This window comes from Anas platyrhynchos, chromosome 15, assembly GCF_047663525.1.
Source record: "Anas platyrhynchos isolate ZD024472 breed Pekin duck chromosome 15, IASCAAS_PekinDuck_T2T, whole genome shotgun sequence".
Lineage (NCBI taxonomy): Eukaryota > Metazoa > Chordata > Aves > Anseriformes > Anatidae > Anas > Anas platyrhynchos.
The window spans coordinates 12,574,557-12,588,868 of NC_092601.1; the positions used below are offsets into that span (position 1 = coordinate 12,574,557).

General features: G+C 37.2%; 1 protein-coding gene across 4 annotated transcripts in view; it reads left to right on the forward strand.

Moving 5' to 3' along the window:
* CYTH3 (cytohesin 3) overlaps window positions 1–14,312 on the forward strand; it is a 51,711-nt gene that overhangs the window by 18,407 nt on the left and 18,992 nt on the right. For 3 of the 4 annotated variants that reach the window (XM_027469306.3, XM_027469309.3, XM_027469307.3), the window contains exons 2-5: window positions 7,916–7,998; window positions 8,573–8,637; window positions 9,072–9,138; window positions 13,317–13,435. In XM_027469306.3, coding sequence (XP_027325107.1) covers window positions 7,916–7,998; window positions 8,573–8,637; window positions 9,072–9,138; window positions 13,317–13,435 — 334 coding nt within the window. Of the gene's footprint in view, window positions 1–4,406; window positions 4,610–7,915; window positions 7,999–8,572; window positions 8,638–9,071; window positions 9,139–13,316; window positions 13,436–14,312 lie in introns of all 4 variants that reach the window. The other variant, XM_027469308.3, reaches the window with a different exon arrangement.

Genomic DNA, 14,312 nt, shown 5'->3' on the forward strand with positions numbered 1-14,312 from the left:
ATATTCAGTGATCTGTATTTACATACTTTTAAAAAGTTGGCCTAGAAGCATCTTCTGATCTTGAAGCAGGAGCTGAGTGACTTCAAAAGAAAAATGCGCCTAAAAGGAAATCCACACTTATCTATTTTTAATATCAGGTTGAACTACTTTCAGGATTTAGAGGATACAGGCTGCGAGGGTGGGGTTTGAGGGCTGGGCTGAGCTGGTTTTAGGGCTGGCTGATGTTTCAAGGGTTGCTGCCCCCTCTGCCTCCCTCTGCCAGGGCTTTTGCTGCGCCTATTGCTTTGGCTTGGGCTCTATGTGATCCTTGTGTGAAAGCGTTTGGCTTGCTAAACTGGCAGAAAACAAACCCAGAACAAGGCGGGATCCAGGCAGGGCTGTATATCCAGCAGCAAGTGGCAAAGCAACTCGCGCAGAGCTGCTCGCTGTGTGGTTTTTCTTTCCTCCACACATGACACCCCTTCATTTGCTTGAAGGTGGTTCTTTTACTTGTGTTTGCAAAACACTTGGTTTCCTAATGGAAGTGCATCAGAATGATGAGACAAGGTACATTAGTGAAAATAAGATGTAGAGGAGGTAAGTGTAGTGTAATCATGGTCTTCAGTACTGCCTGTTCATAAAAATAACAGGGATGGTAAAAGAGAAGTGCTCATTAACTTAAACAAACACTGCTTTCAGATGGCAGATATGTGTGTCAGTGGCATAATTAGGAAATAAAAAGCAAGGCGGTTGGCTCTTCGGTTGTTTCTATCGACATATCTATCTAGCAGGGTGAAGATTTGAAAGCTGTTGTAAAGCTGTACCTATTTGTGCTTCACTGCTGTTGGGAAGGGCAAGTAGGAGCAGCGAGGGTTAGCTGCTCATGCGAGCTGTAAAAAGCCTTTGTACACTCATCTGTTTCTTTACAGCTGTTGTTGCTCCTGTTATCAGCATGGGCAGATTGTAAAGATCCACATGCTGCGGTCGGTCGGTCGCTGCAAACTCCTGCTCCATCAAGTTCAAGAAACACATTTACTGTGGTTTATATGTTATAGATGTAAGCCTGTGTGCAGCTGTCTCCTGTGTGTGATAGGTGAAACCCTAATGCTGGCTTTGGGAAGGCAGGTAAATGGCATGGATTGGATTGTGTGTGTATGTGTGTGTGTGTATATATATATACACAACTTCAGAATTGCCTACTTTCTGCTTGACTAAGCATGGTAACACCAACTAAATTATATGTGGGCATTTCTGACCAGGACAAAAAACATAATTTTGTGTTTTTGAAGTCATTCTTACACATTATAACATGTGTTATATATATGTAACTTTCATTCTTTCAATTAAAAATAATGCTTGATTTTTCCAATAAGTGATTATGTACCTGGCAGCAGTTAGCTTGCTGTCTCTTTTCTGTGTAGAATAAAAATGCATTTTATATTTACACTTTTTTACGCTTTTTGTTCTTTTAATAAAACAATGTTGAATGGGAATCACTGGTATAACTAAACCTACCCTGCAGAGGAAATAAACCAATTTCTAAACGTAAGTGATGTAGTGGGTCATGTCAGCAGGGAACTGTTTCCTTTAAATTCCTGAAAATACATTTTCGTGTAATAAAGGGTTTAATACTAAGTTGGGCTTTTTCACATATTATTAGAAGCCCCAGAGGACAGGTATCTTAGCTATGAGTTGCTTGTGAAGTATCTCCTTGTCCTAGAGGGAAAGATGTTTTCAGCAACATCTTGTAATGGTGTGCTTTCCGGTAGTTAAACAATTACAATGATGGATGCGCGTTTGAGGCTCTCTTCTGGGTTTTGCTGCTAATGTGCTTTCTGGTCACAGCATCCCTCGTGACTGAAAACTCTCAAAATAACTCTGCAAGCCATGGACTCAGTCCTAAATTCCTCATACCGCTAACTGGTAATTTTGTGTGCAAAAGGATATTGTGTAAAGGTTTATTTTCACTGTTAATGGACGTGTGAGCACTACTGTGCTAGAACATGCTCAGCAGTGACTAAATAGCAAAGATTAATGCAGTAGGATAGTTGGATTTGGTTGCCTTTAAAAAATAAAAATAAAACTAGTCTTACTGATTGAATTTAATGCAGTTATATTTCGTTTTCACACTGAAATAAATCCGTGCAGGAGAATGTCCTCCTACAAAACCCTCTGTGGAATTTTTAATAGCCACAAGTGGTCACAGCTTTGTTTATACGTCTTGCCTGAAAGCTGGAGAATGTTCCTATAATTAAGTTTAAAAAAGGGACCATGTAGGGGGAAAGGAAGAGAGTAGCCTGAGAATATCCGTTGAGACAAATGTCCTGAGACGATCAGATTTGTTCTCAGGATGGATGTGTATTATTTTTAAAGGCTAGAAGAAACAGTTGTGCAGAATCTGTGGATGGGCAAGGATAGGTTTGTTTAGTTTTAAGCCTCGTGTTGTGTAACTATCTTTGTACTCGTGAGATACTTCAGTAGCAGCAAAATGAAATCTATCTGTTCTATCTAAATGAAGCTCTTTGCTTGGAATAGGAGTGCTTAACATCACCCCTTTGGGGCTGACATGGTAGGAGGAGAGTATTACAAAACCAAAACTTCGTTGTGTCAGTAGTCAAGTGAGCTAGAGAATCAGTGTTATCTATTGATAGATACTGAGGAGCTTTTTTGTTACTGGCTAGGGATTATTTTGCTTTTCTCTTGAGAATCTGAACTCTGAAATCAGGTGAAGTGGTGGAGCAAGATTGCGTTACCTCTTGGCCAGTGAATGCTGGGGGAAAGGCTAGTAAGGGAAGATTTTCAAACACAGGAATTCTGTTGGTTCATGTAACATCACTGGAGAGGGGTTAATTTTTGCTACTGGAAAAGATGAGGGATGTGGATTTGGGAAGTACGGGATTTGCCCCTCTTATTTAGGGATAAACTCCTAATTTGCACTGACCTGTGGCATGTTTCTTGTGTGTTGGTCTGTTGCAGTTCTTTCTCAGTGCGCAGAAGACTTGGTTATTTTTTAATTTTTGGTTCCTGCTTGCTCAAAATGCCACATTTGGATTGATGGCATTTAAGTCATGCTATTACATTTGCTTCATGCTTAACAAATGAAGGACAAAAATGTAAAGTGAACATAAAACAGTTGGTAATGTAAAAAAATTATCGGGAAACAGGAATGTAAAGAATTGCATTTGACAGTTGGATTTCTATTTTTTAATGATGATTTTTGTGACCTTCAACGTCAGTATCTGAGAAGTGAATTGATTCCCATGCTTTTTAGTAGGATTTGTCGAGAGAAATGAATACTGAAGGTGCCTTTGTAAGCTTCAGAGTTCTGGGTTAATGCCCGTGTTTGGATGCTGTGCTTGTGTTGCTGATAGTGGAACATGATTAAAGCAGCATCGTCACAGCTACAGGACAAAGTACTGATTGCTATGGCAAACTATAGTTTGGTTTTTGGTTTTGGGATGTGTTTTTATGGTAACACCTTTAGTGAAAGCAAACCTGCATTAAAAGTGCATATTCCGATAAGTATTTGTTTACAGGAAATTCATCTACATGTATTTAGTTCAGTCACAGTAATTGAACAGAAATGGGCCAAGTTGGAATATCTATTTAGCCTTTTTTAATGATTTCTTATTATTTTTTAGTACTAACAAGATTTATACTGTTGTCTTTCCTTCTGTTTTACTACTTGGCCAGGAATATAATTTGGACTTAGAACAATGCCGTGCCTATCTAGTAAAATCATCACTAGGCAAATTGTCTTTCTGTTTAGTAATAGCTGAAACTCTGAAGTTTTAGAAAAAGGAAGGGCTCTCCCTGTGAGCTGAAGGGTTTTCTCATGAATGACTCACGTTGGAAATAGAACATTGTCTTTATTTAAAGATTAGAAGATAGCATGAAAGCGTGATGCAACTCCAGTTTGTTCACTATACCGAAGTGCTTTTCCATCCAGCTCTTTGTTCTCTTTCAGTATTTAAATGTTCATGCTAACTCCTCCCATCCTGTCTACTTTGTGTTTAGAACTGGTGAAAGACCAAAAAAAAAAAAAAAAAAAGCTTGGAAGTGACTCAGAGAAGAGAGCTAGGAAATTTGTCTTACGGAACAAACAGGTAATATGCACTCAAGGAGCACTTGTATGTGGAGGGTTATATGGGCACAAGCTTTAAAAAAAAAAATAAAAAATCTTAAGTGTTATAGCTAGTGAACACTTGCCTGCACATTCAGCACAGCTGAATGGAAGCAGTCTTCTCAGAGCAGACATCCCTTGTGGCATGGACCTGCTTGCTGAGGTCTGTGGAGTTGCTTCAAGGCACTGTGGTTGCTCTTCAGGCATCTCACGTTTGCTTGCCATGAGCCAAACGTCAGCCTGGATGTCACACTTTTCGGCTGTAGTTTTGGAACTTTTTGAATAAATGAATTTTTCTTTTCAGGTTGGAAGCATGGCAAGCACTAGCTCTGGTGTCTAAGGATGCCTGGGCACCACAGCTCCGCAGGTTTCCTTTCCAAAGAAAATTCTGCTCAGGCTCTCGCTGCGGTGTCTGCTCTGCAGGTTGTGGAAGGCACCTCGCACACAGTGAGACAGACTGATTGCCATTCAGCCCTACTGCTGGGAAAACGTTTTATCTGTTTAGAAGTAAGATGCTGCGTTTTTCTTCTGTTTTTGAATCACTAGAGATCAATGAACAAGAAAGAATATTTGAAGTGAAAAACAGAGTAGATCCTTACTTGTAAGGAGAAGGTTTAAGTAATGGTGCGTGCCCTTTTGCATTAGTGATTTTTCTTTTTATTTTTTAGCAGCAGTTGAATATTTTCCACTGTTTTTTTTTCTTTCAGATCAGGTAGGAACATCCTGCAGTGTTAGTGTATCAAAAACCTTCATTGAAATACAGAAACACTGTTGTTAAATTTTGCTTTAAGGAGGAGAATTGAAACACCAGGGACACCAACCATGGCTGAGGTCACGCACCCTCCTGGAGCAGACACCTGTAGCCTCTGAAATTGCAGGCTGTAACGCCCCGCGGGCAGTTCCAAAATGTTTTTGGTGAGTTCGTGTGCCCATTGGTGTGCTTTCTCACCAGCATGACCAGAAGTGCTGGAGAAGGGCAGCAGTGATGGTACACAACCAAAAGAAGACTGAGAATAAGGCAAACACTTTCAGTATTATCTTCCCCGCCTGCCAATTTATGGTGGCAATAGGACCATGTGCTTCCTACAATTAAAGAATCCCTTCTCTGTTGCTGGTGTGAGTGGATATAAATACTGACTGCACCAGTAGTGGCTGGAACCTGAGCAGTACTGTGACCCTTGCTCAGCTCTAGCCTGTTTTTTTATCTTTATCAAAGGGTATTGGAGTCCTTTGGCTCTGATACTAATACCCTTACTTAACGATGTTGCAGTAATGTGGAGTTCCCTCTAAGTACTCTCTTCTAAGTGCTCTGTAAGAGCACTTAGAATCTTATTTTCTAGCAGATTTTTCTTGTCTTTCATCTGGCAGATAGATACTTGATGTTATTTCCTAATGCAAAAGACAGTCTGACTCCGTTTAGTTTATTTCCTTTTTGTCTAACAGGATTATTAATTGTGTTGTGAGGGCTGTCTCCCTGTTGCTGCTGTGATCAGAGGGAATGAAAAAAAACAGAAGACAGACTCAGAGAGCTGTATGAAGAGGACTTTGGTGTTTTATTTCTTTCCCTTCACTCAGTAGCCTGAGCACAGAAAACTGTCACAAGTCATGCTGACTTAAAATAGAAATTCCACTTGTCCCAGATATTCCACACCTACAAGCTTTCACTGGGTAGTAACGTAAAGGAAAAGGAACTGCAGCAGCACTCGCTGGCGTTAGGCTTCGGGCGGAGTTAGTGGTAGCAGCTAATACACTTGGCTTGAAGGCCAAGCACCATCTGTGGATACTAAATACTGAAAGCTTTAAGGTTATTTTCTATTTGCCTTCTGTTTAGTATTGCTAGTTACCGGTGAAGGTGAGATCAGCCAAGTCTATGCTATGGCAGGAAGTGTGTAAGTGGAGGACTTACTGATACTGCAAAGTCTAATCTAATTTCATCTACTAATCTAACACTGCAAAAATGCTTTAATGATACTTGTCCATACTTCCCAGCTAGGGGAGTGCTAGATTATATGTGTTTTGCCTTTCAAACAATCAGCATCGGGTAACAGACTTGAGTTTTGTTGTTTTCAGTCCTCAGATAACCAAGTTAACTCTGGTATGTGTAGGTACAGGGCGTGTGCATAGGCACAGAATCTCTTGAGTTTGGATGGTTAAAATCTTCGAGTACACGTGAGACAGTGGTATGATCCCTTGTCTAAGCATCACACATGTTTCTGAGGTTTGATGTGAAAAGATTCAACCAGTATTTGCATGAAAGGAATGTTCAGAAATGGGTGAGTTTCTGATCTGACGAGGGGAAAAAGCAGGTAAACATCGAAGTCTAGTATTCTTTCAACAGAAGCCTGTAATTTCCTAAACTGGAAGTAATTCAATCATATCTGTATCTGGAATAGCTAAATGAGATCATCTCCCATAATTACTTCATGTCTAACAAGCTCTGTTGCCATTTGGATTTTCTATTATGATTTGAATCCTAAAAGGAAAGGAGCTTAACCACTGGATGTCAAAAGTAATCAATATATTTCATTATTAAGGTTTGAAGAGAAGCTGTGTTTCAAGAGTCCAAGTGAAAAAACTTTTGTCAAGCTGAATCTTTGCTCGTGATCCTGTTGTGTCCATTAAATGTATATATGACATAAAGAAACACCCTCGGTCTTCTGAAGTGACCGCACTGTTGGTTGTTACTGTTGGTACAGAACCATATAAATATCTTAATAATTATTTTTGTTGTTCCATTGGAGCTGGAAGGAAGAGCTGTTCTATAAATAAGGAGCAATTTCCAAGAAAGTGGGTAGCGTTAAAACTGTTATTACAGGATTGTTGCAAAGGAGGTGAATATTTGTGGTTGGTGTGCTACTGCTGTACAAGTAAGTGAGCGTAATCCATGGCCAAGGAAGTTTCTTGCTGGTGAAGATCTGATTGCTTGAGAAAAGCAGAGGTTTTGTGCAAATAACTTTTTGTTTGTTAGTTGTCAGAGACTGCAGGGTAAGGGACTCTTGCTAGAGTGGCTGACAATCACGCAGGAAAACATTTGCATCTTCAGAGGCAAATACTTCTTATCATCAGGGTAACATATTTGTTCTAGCATGGCCAAGGAGGTTCTTCAAATTGAGTTAAATGCTTCAGACTCACTCAAGTGGTGGTACACAAAAGCAGAACTTCATGATAGGCTCTATTCAATAACTGATTGTAACTGCATATTTATTTGTAAAGAGCAAAAATGTTTATCCAGCTGATGGAAAGTAATTGCTGTTGGGGATATCTGTAGTGTTCTACTTAGCTCTGTCTCATATGTACGGGTAAAAAGCAGCCAAGTAAAAGGTTACTCTTGCAGTTATGATGTGGGAAATCAGTATCAGGATGCACATCTTGATAATGAGTTTTGTATAGTCTTGGCTTTTCTTTGGCTTTCCCCACCTGAAAAATGTTAGATGAATGTATTTTGAACGATAATTTACTTACATGAAAAATTTTGGTCCATGACTAAAATAACTGGAATGGTACCAGACTTACGCAATTTAACTGTGGAAACAAATCTTACCACGTATCATATGATAATGAGTTCCCTTAAATTGTCTAGGCTTCTTTTGAAGGACTGATTCTGTCCCTACTCTATTACATTATTTATGATTTTACAAAATAGAATTTCAGTAAATTTGCTTTGTTTTTTTTCTCTGAAAATATTTTTACTGAAAATAATTCCAACTAAAAAAACTTTCCTGTAAGCTTGTTTTTCTTAATCAAGTTTATTCAGTTTTCTGCTACGAGTTACGTTAGCAAATGCATGAAAGGCTATGTTTTTCTTTATTTCAGTGCCTGATGACCTCTCCATAGAAGAAAGAGAAGAACTTTTAAATATTCGTCGCAGGAAAAAAGAACTGATTGATGACATTGAGGTAATTGATTTATCTGTAAATTCCTTAGGAGACTACTTCAGTAGATGAAATTTATAACAGACTACAACATTTCTCTGTATGTATAAATCACTGTACGTAATGGTTTTAAAAGCATGTAAATGGCCAAAGCTAAAGCTTACTAATTATCAATAGGATTTACAATTCATTATGTGCTTTTAAAAATGTTAACTTCTGTATTTATGTAACACATTATGCGTATATGTACACATTTGATTTGTGTAATCAAGAACTCAAGAAGCGGTGGATTTGTATATAGCATAGGAGCGAGAAAGAAATTTGGGTAAATAAATCTTATATTGAGGTTGGTAATGACAGTTTGGTCTTGATCTTCTGACATGAGCATATACTTGAATGCTATACTTCAGATCAGCGATTCAGTTGTGGTAAAATCTTTAAACGAGGTATCTAAAGAAACCATGAGATTTATCACTTGTCTTCAGCTGACTAGCAAATAATTAAAGAAAAAAAAAAAAACTAACGTCTTACTAGTACATGATAATTTAAAAATGAGTATTAATGTGGGTTAATTTAATTCACTTCCTTCTTTTGGCAGAGATTAAAATTTGAAATAGCTGAGGTTATGACAGAAATTGATAACCTGACCAGTGTGGAAGAAAGGTAAGTAGTGCCAATATATGGCCATGATTCAGTAAGACCTTGGAATAAGCTCTTCTAGGAACAGAAAATAAAAATGGCTTTATTATGCTAAACAAACATTTGATCACCTTTATTCAGTCTAATATAAAGCCTCTGAAGTTTGACGCTATCCCATTCAGGTGTGTCATTTGTTTGGATTGAGAATATGTTCAATAGAATGTAATATTTTAGATGGTCCAATTAATAATGATACAGTTAATGGAAGCATCAATTCCTTGAAATAACCGTAAATAGTAACATAATTTTCCCCCTTATAAAAAGTGAATGTCTCTTTCGTAATATAAAAATACGAAGTAATCAAAATACAAATTAAAAGAAACTAATCCAGAAATGGTTCTGTTTTATAAGAATAACTGATAACTGCTTTTTATTTTTTCCCTTTTCTCCATGTGTAGCAAAACTACACAAAGAAATAAACAGATAGCTATGGGAAGGAAGAAATTCAACATGGACCCTAAGAAGGTAAAGAATTATTATTATTGCTCATCAGGAATCAAGTTCCTGCTTGTAATATGATCTATGGCAAATACAATCTGTTTTCTTAAGAAAACATTTCTGATAATATAAATTGTTAGGCCTTATTTGTATATCCTTTAGTACACTGAGCAGAGGGTTAATGTAGAAGCAGTCATTTTAGTCATTTGCCAGTCATGTGTGCTTTTTTCACTTAAGCAAACTTTTTTTTTGATCAGAAAAGGTTTTTATCAACAATCAAATATGCCAGGTATTGATTGAGCAGGCTTGCAGACAGATTATTTGTACCTGATAGAGGGAGTTCAATGTTGACTTGTCAAACAATTCTAAAAATACATTGTTATTTGGTTAATAGTGAGGAAATAAATTTAACTTTAATTCTCTCTGGTTCTTCCAAAACGCTTTTAACATGGTTGCTAATTATTTCTCATACAGGCTCTTCCATTTGTATATCTAAATTCCGTTTGTGAAAAAGTCGTATTTGAACATTTGTATATTTGTGTACATACGTACACATATATGTACCTATACAGTTTGTACAAACACCTGCAGGTGGGAACTTCTGTTACCAGTTTCATTTAGCTGAAAAGTAAAGTAGTTCATTTTTCTGCAGTACCTCTACTTTTCTTAGAGTTATTAATTGTCTTGAAAACTGCGAGACCTGAACATTCTCTTACAGAGTCCCCAATATATTTAAAAGAACTGTTTCAACATATGTGATTTTTGTTTCTTTACTGTTTATGTTAAATTTGGCATCTTTCTGGCTTTGTTTTTCTGCCTTCTACAGTCTTCATTGGGATTCCATTTTGAATTATTTTCTTTAACATCTTTCTTGAAATTGCCTTAACTTTCAGATTGTGTTGAAGTCAGTTACATTTCGATGACTTTTCCTTAATGTTCAAGTACAGTAATAGTTAATGTTCTTCTGGCTATTTTCAATTTATGAGAAGCACTCAAGTGTTTTGTGATGTAGAACCCTTTTGAAGCTAGCGACCATGTATTTTATTTCTCAATTTCTCCATTTTGGTGGCAGTGTAACTTCATTTCTGTTGAGGGCAGAATATCCCCAATATCCTGGTAGTTTGCTCTTTTCCTCCAGCTCTTTTGTCTCCAGAAGCTTGTGGCAAAATCAGAATGATGTTAGATGCTTTTGTTCCAGTGTTAACTGTTTTTTGTTATTGTTCTTGTTGGATGGAATTATTTCTATAAATAGATGCTGTGGCCACATTACTACTGTAACATAATATAAATGTGGTAAACAGACTTAGAGTAGTAATTCCTTAATAATGTTTATGAATCAGTGGCGGCCTGCAGTAGCTGGCTGCTCTAAAGCTGTACTATCTCTCTGTTAGGAGCTGCTACTTGAAATAACAGGCAGCTGAAATCTGTGTCATTCTCATGTTGTATGAGAGAATGAACTTGGGGTCATTGCGAAAACGATGCTTTTCTTTTGTAGTGAGACGGAAGATGGTCTCCATATTTAGAAATGTGAAAAAAGTAAAAGTAATAATACGTGCACTGAATTCCCAAAGTGGTGGTGTATTTTCTTTTTAAATCAAGTAATGGAGATACAATGTTTTAATAGAAGCAGGAAAATTTTGAGCTTTCTTAACCATTTTTATTTAAAGATTTAAATTTTCTAATGTGGTACCCAGTATTTTGAATAATTGTCCCTGACCCCTTACCAGCAAAACATCATCACAATATACACGTTTAATGCAGTTATATCATGTAACATCACCAAATTTGCTGTTCAGATTTGGTTAGATAGTGTGGAAAGGACTGTGACGGTCAAGTTTGTAAAAACAGTTTAGGAATCCCAGTGCAGGGGATGTAAAGCTGTGCCTGAAGATCCCCGCATTGGATGTCAGTACTGGCTGTGATGGGCCCAGAAAATGAATTCTTTATAACAAAGACAGGGTTTAAATAACTGCAAATTCTCTAATTAAGATGCTATAAAAACTGAAACTCAAGGAAGACTGCATTGCACAGACCTAAATAAATAAATAAATCGATGCAATATTTGCAGTGAATATTGAATATTCCTGTAACAGTGCATTTTATATGGGGAGGTCAAACTAGTACAGCCGCCTCCCGTCTTGTATCAGTCTAGAGAAAGAAAATTTACATCAAGACAAAAGATAGTGTAGGAGTTGATGGATGTTTGGCTGGCCTATTTTACAATTTATTCCAGACGTTGGAGTTGTCCCAGACATTCCTTTCCTGTCTATCTGACTTCTGGTTCTTAAAGATCTGAAGGAAAAAGAAAAAAAAAATTAGAATAATTTTTGTAGCATGCTAAGATAGCTGCTTCTGTGCATAGAAATTTATTTTCCATGATTCTAGTAATTTCCATTTTTCAGTAACCTGTATGACTTTTAAAAAATTACTCTGGACAGTCTGTATACATTAAACATGAATAATACGGTCTGGGTGTTGAATGAGGGAATCTGCAACTGCTGTTTCTGATGTTTGTTAGAAGGAAGGTTCTCTGGTGGTTGACAGATCTGAGAAAGCTTTTTGAATAACTTGCTATGGGGAAAAAAAGTGTTGTTTCATACTCAAATTATTTTTTTGTACAAATAATAAGTTACCAAATAAGCTTTGAAGTGATTAGTTTTGAGGAAAGCTCAGCTATTTCAGTTTCAAGATAAAACTGATATTTTCCTTGCATCAAAGTCATCTCTGTTCTGAAATGAGTTATAAAAATACTGAGTTGTCAGTCAGACTACCAGCATGTCACTGAACTAAGTATCAGATGATGAAGCTGTTATGAGAGAATTGTATTCCAGACTTTGTTTTTTTTTTTATAATTAAATGATTATGTGCCTGACAAGAAGTCAATTGTCTGGCCTAATTTAACAAAGAAGATGTAGTCTTGAAGCTAAAAACCAACCAACCATCCATACGAAAACAACAACAAAAACAAAAAACAACCGAACAGGAAGATAATTACTTTTTTGAATATTACTGCAGGGCCTGCTGTGCTATATCAAAAAGTAATGGAAATTTTCCTAGATGTAATGAAATAAAAACTAAATATATCCCATTTGCAGAAATTTTAAAACTTCTGGCAATTGGAAAATTTCTGAAATTATCCAATATCCTAGTAGGAAAGATTTGGAATAATAATTTATTCAGCTCTCCTGATACTTGGAATCCAAGGCATTAAGGATCCTTGCAGCTGCCATTTCTCCTTTTTAGCAGCGTGCTTCTCACAGTTTTGTGAAATCAACAGGAATATTAACTTTGGGGGTATGTTGGAGAGGGGGAATAGATGTCTCTTCATGACCTGTTGGGTGGTGGGATGACATCCTTTCCAGCCTTCCTGTAAACTTTATCTAACTTTCAATCTCCTTTCTTAACCACTTTGCAGAAAGCTCTCTGGGCACCCCCAGAGCACGCAAGTTGTAGGGCCAGTGATTTATGGAAGCGTAGGGGCCCGGGGGCTTGACTGAGCGCCCACTGGGGGAGAGGTCTTACCTGAGGGTAAGAGTCCTCCTGTCTTTGGTAGAAGCTCTGTGGTAGATGCTTGACTGATTTTTCTGGATAGTCCTTTGTGAATAGTTTAGTTCAAGCACAACTAGCAGTCAGCAATAATCCCAGTGTCAGCGTAAATTCTGTAAACTAGTTTCAGTGTCTTTAGCCACGACTTCTACTGCAAGTAGTGGCTTGATGTATTGGGTTGCAGTTTGCAGATGCTTTATTTTATGTCATGGTGGTAATTAAGTTATTCCTGCATACTTCGTTATATGATTTTAGAGATTATGGCTCTGCAGACATTTATGCAATATAGTGAACAGGCCAACTTGCACATCGACTCCACAGAGCAGCGTGGAATTCAATTTATTCAATTAAAACAATATCTGATATTTGCAGGTGAGGAATTCTAACAGCCACCTAGTACTTCTAGCCTTAAAATGTGTTCCCATTTTTATGTGTAAATCAGTACTAAATACTACTTATCTGACTGGAAAACTTTCATTTGTTTACTGTTTTGTCTTAAAAAAAAACAAACAAAAAACTTCTATAGGCTAATTTAATACTTAAATGCTATGTGTGTATCTGTGTCCCTATATTAATGCCAACTGTTATGAGCAGTATTTACATAAATGTTTGTGGAAGAAAACATAACATTCGTTTTCCTCTGGAATTGCTTTTCTTAGGGAATACAGTTTCTGATAGAAAATGACCTCCTGCAGAACACTGCAGAAGACATTGCACAGTTCCTTTACAAAGGAGAAGGATTAAATAAAACCGTAATTGGCGATTACCTCGGTGAAAGGTAAAATAAAAATATTGGAACTTTGTTCTTGTTTACAAAGCATACTTATTGGTTTGGTAGTTACCACCCCCTTCACAGGCTGCACATAATAGCTGCTATTCTGAAATCTATAAAAGCTACAGTGGGAAGTAATACTAGCCTATTATGATTTGTGTTTTTTTTCTTTTCTCTGCTTTCTTGTTGTTCTTTTTAATTGGATGCATTGTGGAAAAAACCATTTAATTAATTGTAACTTACCATTTTGAGAAAATATCTTTAAATTTGGCTATAACACACAATTTAATGCCATAAATTTCTGGAATGACAGAGTTGTATTGCAACAGTTCCGGTAATTCTTGATACTGTGCCCAGACAGGGAGTGCCTTACAATTGCTTATATTTGGATGGTAAAGAAATAACTTATAAAAGATGGTAGTTCCTGGGACAGTTCTAAAAACGTTTTAGTGTTGCCGTCATCTCTGCACACAGACTTCCCATTAGTAAATAAGTATCTCAAAGAGCAGCTGCACCATAGCTTTATCAGTTCTAGTGCAATAAACATGCAACGTGCATATTTTTGCATATGGTTGCATAACATAATAAAAATGCAAATTACCTCCATTGGTGTGCAAACTAGGAATTGATTTTTGGAAAAGGCAAGAGCAAGAGACAGAAGTAGAGAGTGGGTTGAAGTACATGTATATACGTGCTTGCACATGTTCTGCTTCAGATGCCAGTTATGGAGGTTTGAAAGCTGACTCATTTAGGATCTACTCCTGCAGTGATATGTTCTGGCAGATCCCTTTTGAGACATCCGTAATCTGTTTACAGCATCAGCAGCTTAGTTTGTGCTCAGCAGTTTCCTCCTGACATTAACAGGTTTAATGAAAGTTTTCAC